General features: G+C 37.3%; 1 protein-coding gene across 1 annotated transcript; it reads right to left on the reverse strand.

Annotated features, from left to right (window-relative positions):
- Nucleotides 1-677: 677 nt before the first annotated feature.
- On the reverse strand, nt 678-16,577 carry TFIIIA (transcription factor IIIA). Its single transcript, XM_089405538.1, has 6 exons — nt 16,265-16,577; nt 16,032-16,178; nt 8,385-8,688; nt 1,679-1,911; nt 1,426-1,569; nt 678-1,339 (listed from the first exon to the last, which is right to left on the reverse strand). The coding sequence occupies exons 1-6, from the start codon at nt 16,388-16,390 to the stop codon at nt 1,160-1,162; spliced, it is 1,134 nt and encodes a 377-aa protein (XP_089261664.1). The 5' UTR covers nt 16,391-16,577; the 3' UTR covers nt 678-1,159.
- Between the last annotated feature and the right edge of the window lie 3,015 nt (nt 16,578-19,592).

The following is a 19,592-nucleotide window of genomic DNA, read 5'->3' on the forward strand; positions in this document are numbered from 1 at the left end:
AGTAAACTTTATTTATTACTAAAATAGTTTTGAAAGATTTTTGGTGAAACATAAATTGTGATATATAATAATTACCCGAGCTCAAAAATGTTTTTGAAAGATTTTTGGTGAAACATAAATTGTGATATATAATAATTACCCGAGCTCAAAAAACATTTTTAGCTAAAGCCACCACAATTATATATTTATTGTTATAAACGTAAATATATAACCTAAATCGCTTTGTACCATTTATTATTTACAAAGATAAATAAAATTATACAAAGATAAATAAAATTGTATAGACAAATTTATTTAGACAATAAAAATTTTGGCTATTGCTGTAGATAGTGCATATGCATATATGGCTGACCAACCCAATTACACGAACGAGACTAACATGATAGGTTATATATATATGGCTGACCAACTCAATTACACGAGAGTAACATGATATGTAGGAAGTAACATGTTCATTTACATGATATGTGTAACCGCAGTTCACTATAAAATAATCTGATACTGCAGTTCACTATACCTGATATGTATATGATTGATTCACTATACCTGATATGTATATGATTGATTAACCAACCCAAGTAATCTATAAAATAACCTGACATGTGGTATAAAAAAAAATCATTCATAGTATTAAAATAATTCTAACATTAGTATAAAAGAATTCCATTCAACATTAGTAATATTAAAATACCCTGACATGTAGGCATAAAAAAATTTCATTCACATCCGAATGTATTTGTGACAGTGACGGTAAAGATGTAACGTCCTCATCACAATACATTGTGGTATGAGGTAACATGTTCATTTGCTTGAAACTAACATGTACATCATATCACATTAAATATTGAATACAGCTGCACAGACCTTGACCCCCAAAAAAGACCTATAGACACACTTAAATAACCCCCCGCCCCCCTTTCAAATAGAAATTGCCGGCATGACCTATAGACAAAAACTTCAATAACACCCTCGCCGCCAATCTAGTGCCCATGGTAACCAAGGAACTCCGTAGAAGAAATCCTATCTGACCACCCTGCCCCTAAAACACATGTTTAATAGCATTTGAATCTTGTAACATGCACTTGAAATGCTGTTCTACATTTTACCACTCCAATCTGGTGCAAAAAACATTTTACTAGGTTTTCCATCGTCTCGAGGATCATTCCCTGCCGCTTGAAATTAACCAATCTAAAAAGGATGATCCACTGTCAAGAACAGTGCTGCTTCGATCTGGACATGCTACTCTCTTTTTCAAGAGAGTGTTGATTGTAAACGCTTTTCTCTTTCGACCACCACGTGGCCTTGACTGAAAGGCAGCATCCTCCTCCAAGAAATCTCCCTGTTAAATGGAAACAAATTCACTAGATTATACAGAATACTGTAGAAAAAATAGAGAAACTAAAAGATTGTCTTTGCTAGACTCACCTGTACATAGCAATGTCTCCCTGTCTTCTCATGATTGTCTCTCACAGACTTATGTGCGAAACTCATTTCACATTCATGAAATCTACACTTAAATGGTCTTAATCCAAGGTGCACTGCTCTCATGTGCTTATTGAGATTTGATTTCTGGAGAAAATATGCTTAGATTACCATTCCATGCCAAGTAAAAAGCGAAATTTCCATTTGTATACCAAAAATAAAAATAAAAATTGTTAACTTATATAAATAAACATACTTTAGTAAAACTATGCAAGCAATTGTCGAAGTGGCACTTTATCCTCTCCCCACACGTTTGGCTTTCATGAATGCGCATGTGCCTTTTGATCTGTTTCTTCAATTGTTGACTCCCACAAACTTCACAACAAACACGGCTGTGGTTCTGTTGCACGTGTTCTTTCAAAGCATTTGCATTTGTGAAGTACTTCAAACAGCCAGGCTCACAGCAAACAACTTGTACATATGTTGTAGCTGCAGACAAGAAGCATTTGCAATTAATAAACAGACTACAATGCCTCAAATATTTAGAAGAACCCTACAGCACAAAAATTACTGAGTGCAAAAAAACTTGAAGTACATACGGGAGCCTACGCACCATCAATGCAAAGGTGACAACAAAGATATTGTTCTGAAAAAAACTTGGAGACCGTTTAGGTAACATAAGGTGTATTATAAATGATATATTTCATTTAGCACTATATTTCAGCAAGTATAACCAGTGTCATTGGCCTACTGTGCACAGCCTCAGGTTTCTGATTTTACATCTTCAGATTGTTTCAGGCAAACTTTATCTTTCTTGTACATGTAAAGATAAAATCACACTAGAAACATTCATATTTTGATAAACAGGATATTTCCTTGCCAATAAATATTGAAGTTAGAATACCTGCAACATAAACCCACCCCCAGGAAGTGAATTTCCTTCTCCAACTTTCATTAAACCATGATGGTTGAAAGAGTAAATGCGAGTTTCAATAATAATATTCAGAAAAAAAGCAAACATTTAAGCAAGTGATTTAATGTGGCACATTGGATTTAGCTCTGCTACAATTTACTTCGAAAACAGCCACTTAAAACCTATTCAGATCAAGTATATTTGATACTTAAAGTCTCCTAGCCATCTTACAAGACAGTCAATTTTAGCCACCAGAGATTGACAATCATCTGAAAGTATCACCTCAGCATTCCATTAACGTATCGCAAAATCAACATTTTTGCCTTGACCAGATTAGGATCAATATAGATTGGTTAGTGGATAGCCTGCAGAGCAGGTGCACATCCTTGCACGGGCTAAGCTATCCTTGTTACAGTGCAAAGGATGATGTCCTTATTACAGTGCAAAGGTTACACTAACACTGCTTATTGGAAATTTGGGGCGACAATTTGAATTCATCCTTCTCTGTGTTATTCTGACCTGTATAGACAAAGTCCTTTACAGTTCTGGTATAACTAGCATAACAATGTTAGAATTTTGCACATCTATAATGCATCGATGGCTAAATGCATATCTACATTTAAAAACAACGTCTCTGTATGTCAAAAATTCATTGACACTGAAGCCAAAATATTTACATAAAGTTGTAAATATTAGACAAACTATGTCAATCTGAAGGTGAACACCTATCAACAAAGGTGGAACTCTATATATAACTTATTGAAATGGAAAACCAGGCTGTTACACCTTAATAATCTGGTTTTTTAACTTCTCCAACTCTATATATAACTTATGGGAGGCATGTGACGCTGTTTTTATTACAGTGGAAAGTATACAGTAAGACTGCTCATTGAAAATTTGGAACAGTTTGAAATCACCACTCTCTGTGTTGATCTGGCCTGTATGAACAAGTACATTAGGGTTCCAGTGTAATTGAGATTAAACTAGTAGGATTTGACCAATTTGAACTTCTATAATGCATCAATTGTCTAAATGCAGACTTACACGCACAAACCAGAGTTTCTCTGCATGTCGATATTTCACTGACACTGAAGTTGATAGACTTAAAATCATAAAATATTTGAACCACTATAAATGTGCATTAACAAACAATGCAGATCTGAGGGTGAACACTTCCATTGACACTGAAGTTGATATATTTGAAATCATAAAATATTAGAACCACTATAAATGTGCATTAACAGAAAATGCCAATCTGAGGGCAAACACTTCCATTGACTCTTAAGTTGATATACTTGAAATCTAAAATATTAGAACCACTATAAATGTGCATTAACAAAAAATGCCAATCTGAGGGTAAACACTTCCATTGACACTGAAGTTGATATACTTGAAATCTTGAAATCTAAAATATTAGAACCACTATAAATGTGCATTAACAAAAAATGCCAATCTGAGTGTGAACACCTATAAACAAAGATCCAGGATTCATATACAAGACCTTGCTTCATTTGATCACCACAATGAAGCAAGAACAAACTTCTTGAAATGGAAGATGGGGCTGTTACACCTTCATAATGTGGTGTTCTAACTTCTAACTTCTCCAACTCTTATAACATGGGGAAGGCATATGAGCCCTCACAGTTAGAATAGCTTGGATCCTCTTTGCATAATAAAGCACATCTCTTACAGTGGCATGGTCATTCCAGTGTTTCTTATAACAAGTTATAAGAGTCACAGGAATTGTATTGCAGGATGCAATACAAAGCCAAAACCTAAGTTACCAAAACAGGAATGCAGATACACCAGCTTTTTTGAAAAGCCAGGATCCAAACACAGCACGAAAATGGCCAGAAAAGAAAAGAAAAAGATAATTTTTTTCTAAAATCACTTTATAATTCTGTAATGCAGATATTTTGATCAATGTTTTTAAAACCGGAACCGGTGACCGGACCGGTCCACCTAATGAACCGGTTTACCGACCGGAACCGGTCTAACCGGGACTGGTTTGGTCTAAACGAACCGGTTTTAAAAAAATACATTAAATAATTAATTTTTAATGAAACAAAACTATTTTTAAGATGTAAAACCATGATTCCAAGCCAATAGAGACAAAATATGCAAAGTTTGCTCATTTATATACCATGTAAAGGTGAATATATCAAAATGGCACCGAGTACAATACATATCATCGACAAAATAGCAAAATACATAAGAAATGAGGCTCTAAATGGCCTATAAAGTCCAAAAACAATGCGGCAAGCTATGAGGCCATTGACCTACTACAAGTCTACAGTGTACACATGATCAATCATCAAGTTCATCACCACTACTAGACACAGGATCATCATCAGGAGCTACATAGACATCATCTGGTTCAGAGTCTGAGGATGCCTCAGCCTGATCTACAACCTCAGTATCAATGCCACCAATGACAATAGAAGTGGACCTAATGGAAGCACGAGTTGGTCGACCTGCATGACTAGTGCCTTCCATTGGTTCTTTGCCTTTCCTTGATGCCGCTATTGATCCTAGTTCTGATGCCACCACATAATCTGCATCATCTCCCGCTAAAGCCATGTCGATATCAAAATCAGCCTCAAACACCGGTTCTTCAGTCTCCTCCACCCATTCTGATGTTGGATCAATATTGTCCAACACAATGGCATCTAGATCAGGAGTTTTGCTCATCATTTGGAGCTCCGATTGCATTTATTGTTTAGCCCCAAACCATGAAATCCTGAAAACCATTAAGTCTGCTGAATTTTGAGTGAAATCTAAAATTCTAGTTTCTCCATATGAAATCCAATGAGGTCGAAACCACTCTCAAACATCCTGAGTCATTTCATGGTAATGTTAAAAATTTAAGTAAAAGGATGAAAATGAAAATTAAAGGAAATGTCACTTTTACTTTAAGAATTTAACATTACCATGAATTGCTAACATTGTTAGGGTTGAAACACCCTTAGTTTCCCCCCAAAACCCCTGAAACACAGTTAAAAATATGATTTTTAAACTTTACGGTGGGCATGCCTAAAACCGGCCGGTTTAGGACAAAACCGGCCGGTTTGATACAAACCGGCCGGTTTGATACAAACCGGCCGGTTTTGTCCTAAACCGGCCGGTTTTCACCAGTTAGGGCCAAAAAAAGGTGAAATGCCAAGTCAAACCGGGTTTTTTGGCCGGTTCGGACCGGCAGCCTTGCTAACCGGCCGGTTTGACCGGTAACCGTTTTTGAAAACGGTTTTAAAAACTAAATTTTTGATCCTTTACAATTTTTAGAACTGATCGCGGATTTTGTACAGAATACTTTAGGATTTCTAACAGATGCAACAGTACAGAAGAATTTTCATATTCTTTAACAAGCCCAACTATAACAGGCCTGTTTCCAATAACAATGAGAATGCTTCAATGGATGGTTACCATACACTGTTGTTTATACAAGTTACATTTAGGACTGCCAAAGCTCTTTTCTGTGTATCACTTCAGTTTGAATTGTAGAAACAGGTAAGTCGATTTAAAAAGAGAACAACATTCTTTAAGGGAAAGTTCATTAGATCAAAAAATTTAATCAAATTGAATTATATCTTTAGCTCTCAACCACATACAACAAACTTACATACCTGTTCTATAAACAGAGCAGGGGCTATAAGATTTATGAGATCCTTCGTAAACTTCATAGCATTTTTTGGGACCCATTCATGAGTCCTTTGAATTTGAAGTGCTTCAATCTGTATGTAACAACATATTTAATTAATTATTATTATTTTTATATATTATATTCACAACACGAAATATCACAAAGCTTCAGTCTTGAGACTTCCAAGCATTACTCTGTAGATGACGGATGTTGATCCAGGAGCATCAATCTTCCAAACTTGCTTGCAGTCCCTATATGACATGATGGTCTGCAGTCCCAATGTTTTGTACTATGCAATGGGGAAATCAGTCTTCTGAGAGGATGAGTGGGCTTTTGGTTGGCAGAGGCTTTGGCCCTTTGGGATTTTTTACAATTTAAATTACAAATTATAATTATAATTTCAAACAAACAAAAAAATTGAAAGGGGTCAAATAAAACATTTTTGAATGAGTTTGATATGGCAGGATCCGTTTCCTTCTCCATAGGATATGCCTTCATGATGGAGCTTGAGGGATAAGGATCAGACCCATGGACCAGTGATGCATCACCATCTTGGAATTCTGTTCCAAGCCAGTACTCACCTTTGTTATCCAATTTTTGGTTACAAATAAGTTTGTGAAAACACAAGGAATTTGATTTTTATGTTTACAGATTTACCAGTTTTGGAACCTGTGTAGGAAGGGCAAATACAGTAATTCGATCCAAAATTGGCACACATAAAATTTGAAGTCTCATGTTTTTAAAAGCTTCTATATATCAAAAAAAAATGGATATGGAAGAGTATGATGTGGAACAGAATCTCAACATAATGATATGTCGCTGTAATATTAAGACTTGCGCCCATATTATGGACATAACAACCACAAACCAAAACTGCTAGTGATGTTAGTACCAGAGTTATCATGCTCAGTGATTTCCACACCAATCTTCTCAAGAAAAACTGGTGTTCCCCTGAAGATTGACTCACATAGAAGTCCGAAACGTTGGGTTTAACAAAACTCTGAACAGGTTATTCCACATTTTCTTTAATTCAATTCACTTGTATGGATTCGCTCTTCAAAATCTGATACCATCTTCCTGAATAGCAAATCTTCTGGTCCATAATTGCAAATAATGTCTTGCAAACTATACAAAGTTACAAACTACCAATGTCTCGCAATCATTCACCGTGTAAAAGCATTCAAAGCAGACACACCTAACATTAACAATTATGAGTATTAATGTGGAACAAAATCCTAGCCACTGTAGTAGTCAGACTTTAATTATTACAGACATTGTGTAGATAACAACAATGAGCAAACAAACAAGCGCACCGGAGTGCATAACACTGAAACCATAGACAAGGTTGGTACTGGTTTATGGGAGACTGCTATCACATCAACACAAGCACTTGTAACCCAGAGCCAGCTTCCAGATTTACAAAAAAAATTGGAGGTGTAAACTCTTACAAACCACCTCTCGCTAACCTATGGATCACTTATATAAACTGCTTATAAATGACAGCATGTCAAGACTAGATTAATTAGTGCAGACATCATGTAGATAAATTAAGAGTGCATAACACTGAAACCACAGATAAGGTTGGTACTGGATTATGGGAAATTGCTATCACATCAACAAAGGGACTTGCATCCCAGAGCCAGCTTCCAGATTTGCAAAACTTTTTGGAGGCATAATGTCTTATAAAACACCTCTCACTAACCTATGGATTACTTACAGAAACTGCTTATAAAGGACAACTTGTCTCGACTAGATTAATTATTACAGACATTGTGTTGATAACAACAATGAGCCAATGAGGGCACCCGTGCATCACACTGAAACCACAGACAAGGTTGGTAACGAATTATGGGAGACTGCTATCACATCAACTCAGGGACTTGCATCCCAAAGCCAGCTTCCAGATTTTTAAAACTTTTTGGAGGTATAATGTCTTATAAACCACCTCTCACTAACCTATGAGTCACTTACATAAACTGCTTATAAAGGACAGCATGTCAAGAATAGATTAATATCCAAAATTTCAAGATGTGATTTGTATCTTTGCATATCAAATGAATGCTAAAATGTTCAATCCTTTTCCTGTTACCATGTAGATTATGCTTCATCATAAATATCTTAAAGGTAATCTAAAAAGGCAACTCATCTTCCAAAAGCTAGACCTACCAATTAGAAATTTTACTAGAAAACAAAGTCCATATAGAGTTTCAAACAACATTGCTATTGGGAAAAAGTTTTGCCCCACACAAAATTTCATGTTAAAGGTGTAGGAATATAAATAAGCAGAACTGATATCAAATGCTTAACTAAACTAACACTCAGACTTACGATCATTCTAAGCAATAATCAAACACTCAGTTCTAGTGCAAACAAATGAGACATATTTGCAGTGAGGGGACAAATACTTACAATGCACATCATCTAGGTGCTTTACTAGCCTTGATGGATTTTTAAAAACCTTCCCACAGCATGGCTTTGGGCAAGGATACTTCTTCACCTCTTTGGATTGTAGATTCAGACTCTTCCATGACTCACCTCTCTCTCTATGCCGCTCCATATGGCGTTTCAAATTAGACATAGTTGATAACTGCAGTTTGCAGTCCTCTTTGGGGCACACAAATAACTTTCCTTCATGCTTTATCATGTGACGATTTAAATGGTCCTGCCTCTTGTAACTGCAAAAGCAACCATCTACTGGGCAAACAAAAGTTCTCTGCAATATTAAAAAAAGCAATTACAAACTTCATAAATATTAACATTGGCAATTTGTTGAGAATTTAAGCAATTAATAATAAGATGACTCACACACACATACATCAGTTTTAATAAATTGGTAGGGAAATGTTTGTTAATCCCCTTTAGGTTGTTATCATTGTGAAGCCTTATTATTTCCAAGATTAGTAATTACCAAAGTGGCTTATTAATTGTTGGGGATTTCATCCTACAACAATATGATCACACACATGATGCACCACATTTAATTAAATGTTTAGGAAATGTTTAAAAAATATCATTTTGACCAATTGTGCAGATGAATAGCAAATAAATGACAGAATAGAATAAACCAACCTGTGATTGCAACAAACATGTATGATAATGATGAAGCGTGAGCGAGTAGAAGGCAGAAGGAACTTCTCAGGGGGTCACCCCACCTGGTACTAATCCATGGATACTCTGCCCTCCCTCACCACTGTGGAGTTCGGATGGGATCCTGTGCTGTCACGCATTCAAACACCCAGCTCTTCCAAGGCAGTCTCCTCCCTTGTACTAACCTGGGTTACAAACCTCCTGCAGAAAAGAACTTGAATACTACCATTCCAGGTAGACATAGAAATTAAAACCACCATTGTAGGCATATATTCAAATTAAAACCACCATTGGTGTCATACATGGAAATTTAAACCACCATTGGATGCTCACATTGAAATTAAAACAAACATTGAAGATACAACAAGATTAAAACCACCATGTCATCCATCCATTAAAATTAATCTCACTATTTCAGATGTCAATTTGTATTAAAAACACTATTAGAGAGTCCCTATATATATTAAAACCACTGTTCGCATTTAAATTAAAACTTCCATTACAGATGCATTAATATCCCTATTTATATTAAAACCACTGTTCTCATTTAAATTAAAACTTCCATTACAGACTCCTTAATATTATGAACACTGTTACAGACATATTAAACCTAAACCACTATTGCAAACACTCTTTACAATTGAAACCACTATTGTTACAGACACCCACTAAAAATAAAACCACTTCTATTGAATGCTTCCAACAAAATGAAAAATATTATAACTTCTTACACTTTAAAATTAAGAACACTATTATTACAGACCCATTAAAAATAAAGCCAACAATTGTTACTGGCACTCATCCAAATGAAAGCCACTATTTCAGGCACCCTCCAAATCAATGCCACTATTTCAGGCACCCATCAATATCAAAACCACTATTTCAGGTACTCAACAAAATTAAAGCCATTACTACAAGGCACACAATATAAGTAAAGCCACTACCACAGACACCCATTAAAATCAAAACACCTATCCATGGTAAGCAAATGGGGGTATCATTCCAGATCCCAGAGGAAATCAAGAACTTACCCATACTAGGCATCTGAACTATGCTTCAAATAATGAAGCAGCACTTTCAGTTTATCCAGGCCTTGCGTTGATAAAGCTGACAAGAAGAAAAAGTGCAGCTGTGCTAAGAGAATCCTCTATCATAGTACTACATCATTCTGTAAGATGTCTGCCTAGTAAGACAAAGCCAGGTTGAAGTACTGCCAGAGAAGTTTGAAAAAAATAGAATTTTTTCTAGGTCCTGCACATCTATAATTCAAGTGCAGACATCCAGGCCAAGTGATGAGTGTTAAATTAGGAGCGATCACCTAATGCATGACTACAAATCATAAACCAAAGTGTCAACAGAGGCATGCAAACAGAAAGCAAGAGTTAATGCCCCCGCAGAGGTGAGTGGTCTTTAATTTCACAATGGATGCATCAGGTGTTCTTAAGGGCAGCCAAATAAGGATGGTCCTTGAATGTGGTTTTATTTTTCTGCTGTAGAATGTTGGGTTGGCATACTCTTTTATTTCACACTGCATGCATCAGGTATCACCATGGGCAGCAAAATGAGGATGGTCCTTGAGAGTGGTTTGATTGTTCCACTGTGGAATGTCAGGTTGGCACATCTGATAGTTTCCCTGGCACTTCGCTGCAGCCATGATGATGAGCACATTTTCAAGGGGGTGAATGGGTAAGTATTCTGGTCTTTGTTAGCTTTCTATGTGTTGGACTCTGAACACCTATCCATGGCTAATAATCATAGCCAGCCTGGTCTGTGTTATGTGTGAACTATCAGATGTCAGGAAAGGAATAAAGAATGTGAGAACCATATTTCAAAGGCAAAAAGTGATTTATCAAATTGCTCTAGCAGGTGGTTGAGATGACAGAATGATTGGGAATATAAGTTCACAGCAAAGACTTGAGTCCAGGACCAGCAAGCAACTAAGATTGCTCTTCAACTTTCAGCATTTCAATTAAAAAACAAGAATTTGTAATTTTGTAGAATTCATGCATTAGCATCTGGGGAGGTATGAGGAACTGGCAGAAGGAATGGACTTCCTGTACTATTTCGTTTTCAAAATTACAGCTCATATTCAACTTATAGCACTGCCCATGCAGTCATGTTCGCCTCAAGTTAAGGAGCAAGCCTCTGAACATCATTATCATTTCAAGGTATCACGGAACTATGCTGCAGGATCAGACATAACAAGGTCATCAGCAGATATCTGGATATGCAACCAGCTGCATACATCATGGAGAACCAAGTTGGCCTTAAGGAAGCAGCCCCTTAAAGTGCAGATTTAATGTAGCTCTCTGTTTTTATCATGTTCCATAAGGTAGGTTATTTGTTCAATCAGTCTGTGACTCTGTACAGCAATATAATTACCAGTTACCAGTCATATAAGATTGATGCTTTGGAAGGGTGGCTAGAACAGCTTTTGGGTGAGAATTTTGGTTATTTTGGACCTGTTGACTGGCAGTTTACAGTCAGACTTCTTATATTTTCTACTACGCTGGCTGTTTGGCCATGACGGTGTAATACTATAGTAGTACATACTCAGTTTAAGTTCACTTGGGTATATTATTAAATGCTCGGTTGGTATACTTGGCAATCACCTTCCTAAATGCTGGATTCCTCCCACCTTTCTGTAAAGTGGGCCTCACTCTCTACTTTTCTGTAAAGAGGGCCTCAGTCTACTTTAAGACACAGCAGATTTAACAGATGCAGTTATTCTCTTGTCCCTTATATTAGTTAGAGTCTCTGTTCATTTTCTATGTTCTTTTGTTTGTATAAGGTTAAGCCTGATATTATCCTATTGTTTTTAGTTTTATTTTACATGGTACCAGAGCTGCAGGGCATCAGTTTCCTCTATATTCCTCAGCCACCTTCATTTTAAGATCTGAGGATTGCTGGGTCGCTTTAGCAGCATCTACCAGTTGCCCCTCTTTGTGGCTTCATAGATTGCTTGGCATTGCTTACAGCTGCTTGGCATGCTCATCATTGGCTACTGCTTGAATTTTTTTCCAGATGGTTTGGCTCTCCTTGGTGGACATCTTCAAGATACATCTGATAATGAAAAAATTTGGAGCTTCAGAAGCTCTTCAACTTGTTCACAGTGATATTGCATGCCCTTTTCCTATCTTGTTTTTACCAAGAGCCCGCTATCTGCTTACACTCATTTATGACTACTCCAGACACACTTGGGTCTACCTGTAAAGAACAAAAGTGAGGCTGTTGACATTTTGCTTATATTTGAAGCTTAATTGAAAAGCAATCTAGAAAACCTACCGAATGTTCGCATAAAGATAATGGCTGTGAATTCATCAACCAATGATTTGAAGACTATTGTACCACTGAAGGTATTCGGCTGCTACAGACTGTGCCCTACCATCCACAGCAAAATGGTGTTGCTGAAAAAAAAATGTACCTTGAAGGAGAAGGCAAATTGTATGATCCATTCTACAGATCTTACTCCACAATTTTTGGCTGAATCCATCAGTTGTATAAATGATGTTCATAGTTGCACACCTCACAAAGACGTCTGTCTAAGTGGTGACCCCAGAGGAAGCTTGAACAGGACAAACCCCCATAGGCCATCTCAAAGCCTTTGGGTGTAATGATTAGGCCAACATTCCCAATGAAAAATGCAAGTCAATGGATATACAAAATATACCTTGCATATTTGTTGGCTACCCAAAAGATGTTAAAGGGTGAGGATTACTTGATCCTGACACACAAGTTAATCATCAGACAGAGTTTTGGATTTGATGAGCATTCCCATCAGCATCTTGGATCTTCATATATTTTTTCTTCTTTCAAGTTAACTTCTCCAGCTAATGATTGTTCTCTTGAAGCACAATGTGTGGAGTTCTTCTACCGCTTCCTAAATGGGGTCAGCAAAAAACTAGGTCCTTCTTTCAAAGACTCCTGAAGTATTTATGGCCAATGCTTCAGATTCTTTCAAGTTAACTTCTCCAGCTAATGATTGTTCTCTTGAAGCACAATGTGTGGAGTTCTTATACCGCTTCCTAATTGGGGTCAGTAAAAAACTAGGTCCTTGTTTCAAAGACTCCTGAAGTATTTATGGCCAATGCTTCAGATCTAAAAGACTTTAGTGAGGTTCACGGTGTTGTAGAGTGTGATACAACCATGGAAGATGACTATCTTTCCTAGATTGGAAATAGCAGATGGTATCGTGGACAAGTATATAGCTGATGGTATTGTAGACAAGTATAAAATTCGTTTTTCCTAAGTGGGTACACCAAAGTTTCAAACCAAGTACGCAGCAGATGATATTGTACACAATTATAAGGCTTGATTGGTTGCCAGAGGTTTTTCTCAAGTTGAAGGCATTGCTATTTTGAAACCTTTGCCCCCATGGCTAAAATGAATTCTATTTGCCTCGTTCATTCTCTAGTTGTATCTCAAAGTAGGTAGACACCAAATGGATGTCAAAGTTACCTTTCTTCGGGGGGATTTACAGGAAGAGGCATGCATGGAGCCACCACCTGGATTTATCCAGGACTTTTCATTTGTCTTCAAAATTAGAAGTCCTTGCACTTAAACAAGCACCTGGGGCTTGGTATGAGACGATGGATTCATTTCTTCTCTAAGATTTTCTCACTACTATTCTCATCCAAATGTTCATATTTTGTGGCAAGGCAATGAACTACTCCTCCTTGCTCTTAATGTGGTTGATCTCATTCTCAATGGGAGTTCACCTACGTTGATTGATCATGTGAAGTCCACAGTTCATCAACATTTCAACACAACAAACTTAGGGCTCCTTCACTACTTTCTTTGATTACAGATCACTCAGTCTGCATCCAGGATAGGTATCTCTCAGCCCAAGTATGCCTTGGGAACTCTTAGGCAGATTTCACATGTTGGATTACGAATTTGCACCCATGACATTTTTGTCAGGGGTCAAAAGGTTCCAGCCAAGTGTTCCACTCCTTTGGTTAATGTTACGTTGTCTCAGCAGCTGGATTGGTAGCCTTTTGTACCAAGCTTCTAGTCGTCCCAATATCTCCTATGCAGTTGGGTTGTTTTCCCAATTCATGCAAGAACCACATGAGCTTCACTGAAAAGCTGCAAAGAGAATTCTTTGCTTAATTAGAGGGACACGTGAAAATTGAAATATATAATATTCTTCCGATGGTAATGCAAATCTAGTTGGTAATATTGACTCCAATTGGGCTGGTGATCTTGATGACTGCAGGTCCACATCTGGCTCTTTCATCTTCGCTCTGGTCCTGTTCTTTGGTCTAGCACGAAACAAGGCGCCATCGCCCTTTCTTCTACAGATGCAGAGAACCAAAGTGTTGTTAATGCCGCCAAAACATCTATTTGGATCAACAGATTCAGCAAGACCAAACTATAATTTGGTGTGCTAATCAGAGTGCTGTCCATATCTCCAAGCAGTCAGTAGCTTCAATGCAGCATATAGAAATCCACATGCATTACATCCGACAGTTGATTCGTGCTAGGATTATTGATTTGTAGTATTGTTGCACTGAATTGTAGGTTGCTGGCATATTTACTAAACTCTTGACAGATATTATGTACGTACAACTTCGTATCTTGCTAGGGCTGACGAAAGTTGTCCTGGGAGTGGGTGGAGGGTAGTCTCAGTCCTTGATTTTTTGCCTACAGTTCTGAGAATTCTGTACATGGATAACTATCATGGCCTTGTAACCGCAACCCATTTTTGAGATTTAACCTCCTTTTATACTTTCCTGAGCGTCACTTAAGGGGGCGTATGTACGTACCCAGTTTAAGTTCACTTAGGTAAATTATTAAATGCTCTGTTGGTATACCTGCAAACCACCTTGTGAAATCCTAGACTTCTCCTACTTTGCTGTAAATAGAGCCTCACTCTGTATTTCAAAACAAAGTAGATTTAATGGATGCAATGATTCTATTGTTCCTTCTATCGGTTTGAGTCTGTTCATTTTCCGAGTTCTGTTTGTCTTTATGGCTGTTAAGCCAGATACTATCCTGCTGTCTGTAGCTTATTTTACAGGCTGGGGGCCCTTCTTTACGGGCATCCACCAGAATTAAAAAACCTCTACACAAAGACCCATTAAAATAACCATTTTATTAGGGACATGCATTAAAAGTAGCAAAGCCATCACGGAGAATCGTTAAAAGTAAAATCATGATCACGGGTTTGGCTTTTGGAGTCGCTTTCGTGAATATCTCGTTAGAGACAGAAAATGGGAGGGAACTCGTCGATCAAGTAAAAGTTCCTCTTCCTTTGTTCGAGCACTCCGTTCATTGGCCTTGTGGGGCGAGTCACTAACCGTACCTTGATCTCACGAATCGTCTTAGATAGCTTTAGATATCTGGATATAGATATAGAAACGGATACGAAGATGCCGAGAGGTAATGGGATGTAAAAGAAGCCTCTCTGACATAGCCAAAATGCAATCCTGGTGAAGAAGAGCGGCTTTCCACTGATTAGCAAAGATAGGACCGGTATTCTGGAAATAAGGATTAAAACCCTTCAGATAAGGAAAGATCAGGAGAGGGGAAGAAGAAACCTGGCTGACTGTCAGCCCGGGCGGAGAATAACTTGAAAAGACGAGAGGAGCGAACGTTGTCAGAGTGAGAAAAATGAACGAGGGATCTAGGTAGGGTCAGGATTTGTTTCATTAAGGTCGAACGGTGTCTATGCAGGAACGAAGTGCAGTGTACAGCCAGCGGATTGACTTGATGAAAGCAAGCTTTGTTGCGACATGCTATCTTCCTCCAAAATGCTAATCGCATATAGCGAGTTGCTCATTGGAAGTAATAACAAAAAAAAAACCATCCCAGCAGAAGCCCACTAAAGAATAAAACTACTACCACAGACACCCGTTATTGTTAATACCACTATAAAAGGCATTCATTAAAATTAAAGGGTTTCAGCAACAAATACAAATGCAATAACAAATTTGAGTAAATTTAAGGGTTTATCATGCCACCAACCTGGCCTGTATGCGATAACTTGTGCTGTTCAAGATGAGCAGGTTTATTAAACGAAGCCCCGCAATCTTGACAAACGCATGCAGACCGCCTATGACTCTGGCCTTTCACCTCTGAAGCAAATCTTTCGTCATTTTCTAGGGCTTCTCTCTGCAAAGATGCACATGAAACGCTATTAGCAAGAAAATCCATTTTATTGAGGTTTCATTGGACGATTAAAGGCATGAGAAGCCTACTCCGTGGCTAGAGATTATGTGGAGCTTGAGCAGAATGCGCTTTGATCTTGTGATTCCACAAGTTTTGCAGCAATAACGGCGCAAATCCTTGGGACGTTTAGAGCCGCTCTCTTCTTCTGTGGCCATTCTGCAGAATCAGACAACAGTTCGAAACGATGCCCACGACCAAAAAAATACCTCAACGAAATCTGGTAAGGTTTCGAAGGGCTGGTAGGGTTTTATGCTGTTGATGCTGTACGTTAGGGTTTGTATGTATTTGTTTCCTTAAATACCTGTTCGGGTTAGGGATTCTGTCTAGATTTTGGTATAGGGTTCTCAATTTCTATGAAAAGGTTGAAAACCACTGAAATACCTTTTATTTTAAACCAGAAAAAACTAACACTTTTGTATTAATAAAAGTGGTTCACATTAATCATGTTTATCTCTCTCATCATCGGTAATATCTAAATATTTATAAAAAAATTATATTTTACAAGAAGTTTTTTGGTGTAGAATATTTGTGGACGCACTTAGAACCAACAAATGGTTCATCAAAAATCAGATTAAGGCTATATATTAAATAGGGATCATCATCTAACAATTAGGTTAAGATTAACCAAAAACAACTCAATATGACTAATAATCAATTTTAATTATATAATATTATAATACTAAAATATTATTTTGATATTTATCATATGTTATTTAAGTGAAACTTTAACAATGCTTAAGTTAATATTTATATTAAAATGGCTTGAAATAATAGTTAGTAATAAAAAGGGTATAATAATAACTAATAATTAATATTATATTATTATTATAATAATGTTATAGTATTAGTCTTAATTAAGGATTAAAATGATCTTAGTTATCATTATATTATATATACTAGATCCCTTCAGATTATTTATGAAAAGGGGAGAATATTAATATTTAAAATATGTTGAATTAATGTAAAATTAATAGATCTATGGATAATAATATGAAATGTAAGGATTAAAATAATTTTTGCACCTAAGCTTATAGCCCCGCGGTCGGGATGGTCGGCTTGCCACCTCCCCACCCAGGTTCTATTCCCCTCGATGCATGATTTCGGCTGCTCCTGCAGTATAATGTTGTTGATACTTGCTCTGCTGCGGCAGATATTTGTACTACCTCGAAAAATGTGAAGGATGTGACTCTGGCTCTATTCCCAATTTCGCTTCGCAGCTTCGGTTGTTGTATCTACTCGCTTCGGCGATTATATGTAAATGTTGCTTCTTCAGCGGGGATGCTCTTCCCCCCACTTAAGAAAATAATAATAATAATAATAATTATCGTTATATTATGTATACTAGATCTCTTTAAATTGGTCATGAAAGGGGAATATCTATACTGATATCTAACCTATATTAAAAATAGTATACGATATGATTAGGGTATCAATATATAGTAGACTTTATGGGAACCAGTCTTATTATTGCTCGGGAAATTAGTACTTGTAAGGATTTATTGTATTGTTATAATAATATTTAATTAAGGTAAGAGTAACATATTAATATAAACTTATTAGTAAAGTCGAGAATTTAGAACATAAATATGCTCTTTAAATATCTTATACTATATAGCCTAACCCTTTAGGAAACGCGTCGACAAATGATATTCTATGTGATTTACGCTGAAGAATCTCTCATAAAAAGGATTATAAGAAATCAAGGAGGAAATCCAAAAAGGATCCAAGAATAGGCTAAAGAAAGAAGGTTAAAGGATAAGAAAGGGAAAAAAACTCTAGAACAAGCTACAAAAAGAGGGAGGGGCGGAAGGGGAGGAAACAACTATGAGGTGAGGGTCGGGACCCAACGATTATTGATCTTCCAACAGTCCTCTCTATTGAGATTGCTTGGTCTCCTTTCAATCTCAATGGCTTCCCTAAATTTTCGGTGATGAAACTACGAAACTCTAGCAATAACATTGGCCTTCTCAATACATACATGATGTTTGGTCTTCTCTGCATGTTCTGCTAGTGCGGAAGACTTGGTTTTCCTATGTTTAAGATCAGCTGCGTGCTCACTAATTCTTTGATTAATGGAGCACCCAGTCTCACCAATATAGGGGGTCCCACAAGAACAAGGAATAATATAGACCCCCTTCATGTCCTTAGGGTCGATAGGGTCCTTTATTGATCTGAGGGGTCTACGAATGGTGTTAAGGGGTCTAAAGGTTGAGGGAACATTATGCTTCCTAAGAATCCTCACAATCCTATCAGTGGTCCCTTGAACATAAGGTAGATGGACCCTTGGGACTCAAACTTTATGATCTTTTTTAGCAACCGAATTATTGGAAGCTCTGAGAAAAACCTTCTGACCCAGCTATCTGCGATAACCGTTCTCAACAAAGACATTAAGGAGATGGGATTTCTCTTTCTCGAAGCTTTTTTCATCAGATATCCTTAGGGCACGAGTAGCGAGAGTGTTGAGAACGCCCAACTTTTGAGCTGGGAAATGATGGGAACTGGCATGAAGATATTGCTCCATATGTGTTTTCTTCCGAAACACTTGGTGGGAGAGGGAACCGTCAATATTCTTAGAAATAAGAACATCAAGGAAAGGGAGGCAACCATCAACTTCCTGTTCCATGGTGAACTTAATGGCTGCAGATTGATTGTTGAGATGATGGAAGAAGAGATCCAATTCCTCTTGGCCATGCGACTAGATGATATTAGTGTCATCCACAAATCTTTTCCAGAGTTTAGGTAGGAGGCAGGCCGAGGATAGAGCCTTGGATTCGAAATCCTCCATAAAAAGATTAGCAACGACAGGGGAAAGGGTGAGCCCATGGCAACACCACAGGTTTGCTCAAAGAACTCGCCCTCAAAACTGAAAAAGGTGGAAGTGAGACAGATCTCAACTAACCGAGCTGTATCAGGATCTGTTAGGCAGTTAATCACTTCTATGACCTCATTTATAAGGATGCAAGTGTAAAGGGAGACTACATCAAAACTAACAAGAATATCCCTAGGGTCAAGCTTTATGTTCTTGAGCTCTTCAACAAAGGAAGCAGAGTCTTTGACGAAGGACTCTGTACGGCCAACTAAGGGTTTAAGCTTTAAGGCAAGGAATTTAGCTAAAAGGTAGGTAGGACCGCCAATGGTATTGACAATGGGTCTTAGGGTAGCCTCATCTTTATGAATCTTAGGAAGCCCATAAATCCTTGGAGTAATGGGACTACTCTCAATGAGTTTATGGCATGGGGAACTCACTGAACTACTGGACTTGATGGCAATTAAAATTAAAATTATTTTAATCCTTACATTTTATAATATTATCCATAGCTCTATTAATTTTACATTAATTCAACATATTTTAAATAT

This window comes from Pinus tabuliformis, chromosome 2_2 (assembly GCF_031772625.1).
Source record: "Pinus tabuliformis cultivar Carrire ecotype Pingquan chromosome 2_2, CPIR1, whole genome shotgun sequence".
Lineage (NCBI taxonomy): Eukaryota > Viridiplantae > Streptophyta > Pinopsida > Pinales > Pinaceae > Pinus > Pinus tabuliformis.

Excerpts from the sequence above, each read along its gene's own strand:
- TFIIIA (XM_089405538.1), bottom strand. The coding sequence starts at position 16,390 with ATGGCCACAGAAGAAGAGAGCGGCTCTAAACGTCCCAAGGATTTGCGC. Across the intron at positions 8,689-16,031 it reads AGTTATCGCATACAGGCCAG|AGAACTTTTGTTTGCCCAGT; the intron begins GTTGGTGGCATG and ends TTAATATTGCAG. Across the intron at positions 1,912-8,384 it reads GCACCTAGATGATGTGCATT|CTACAACATATGTACAAGTT; the intron begins GTAAGTATTTGT and ends TCTTGTCTGCAG.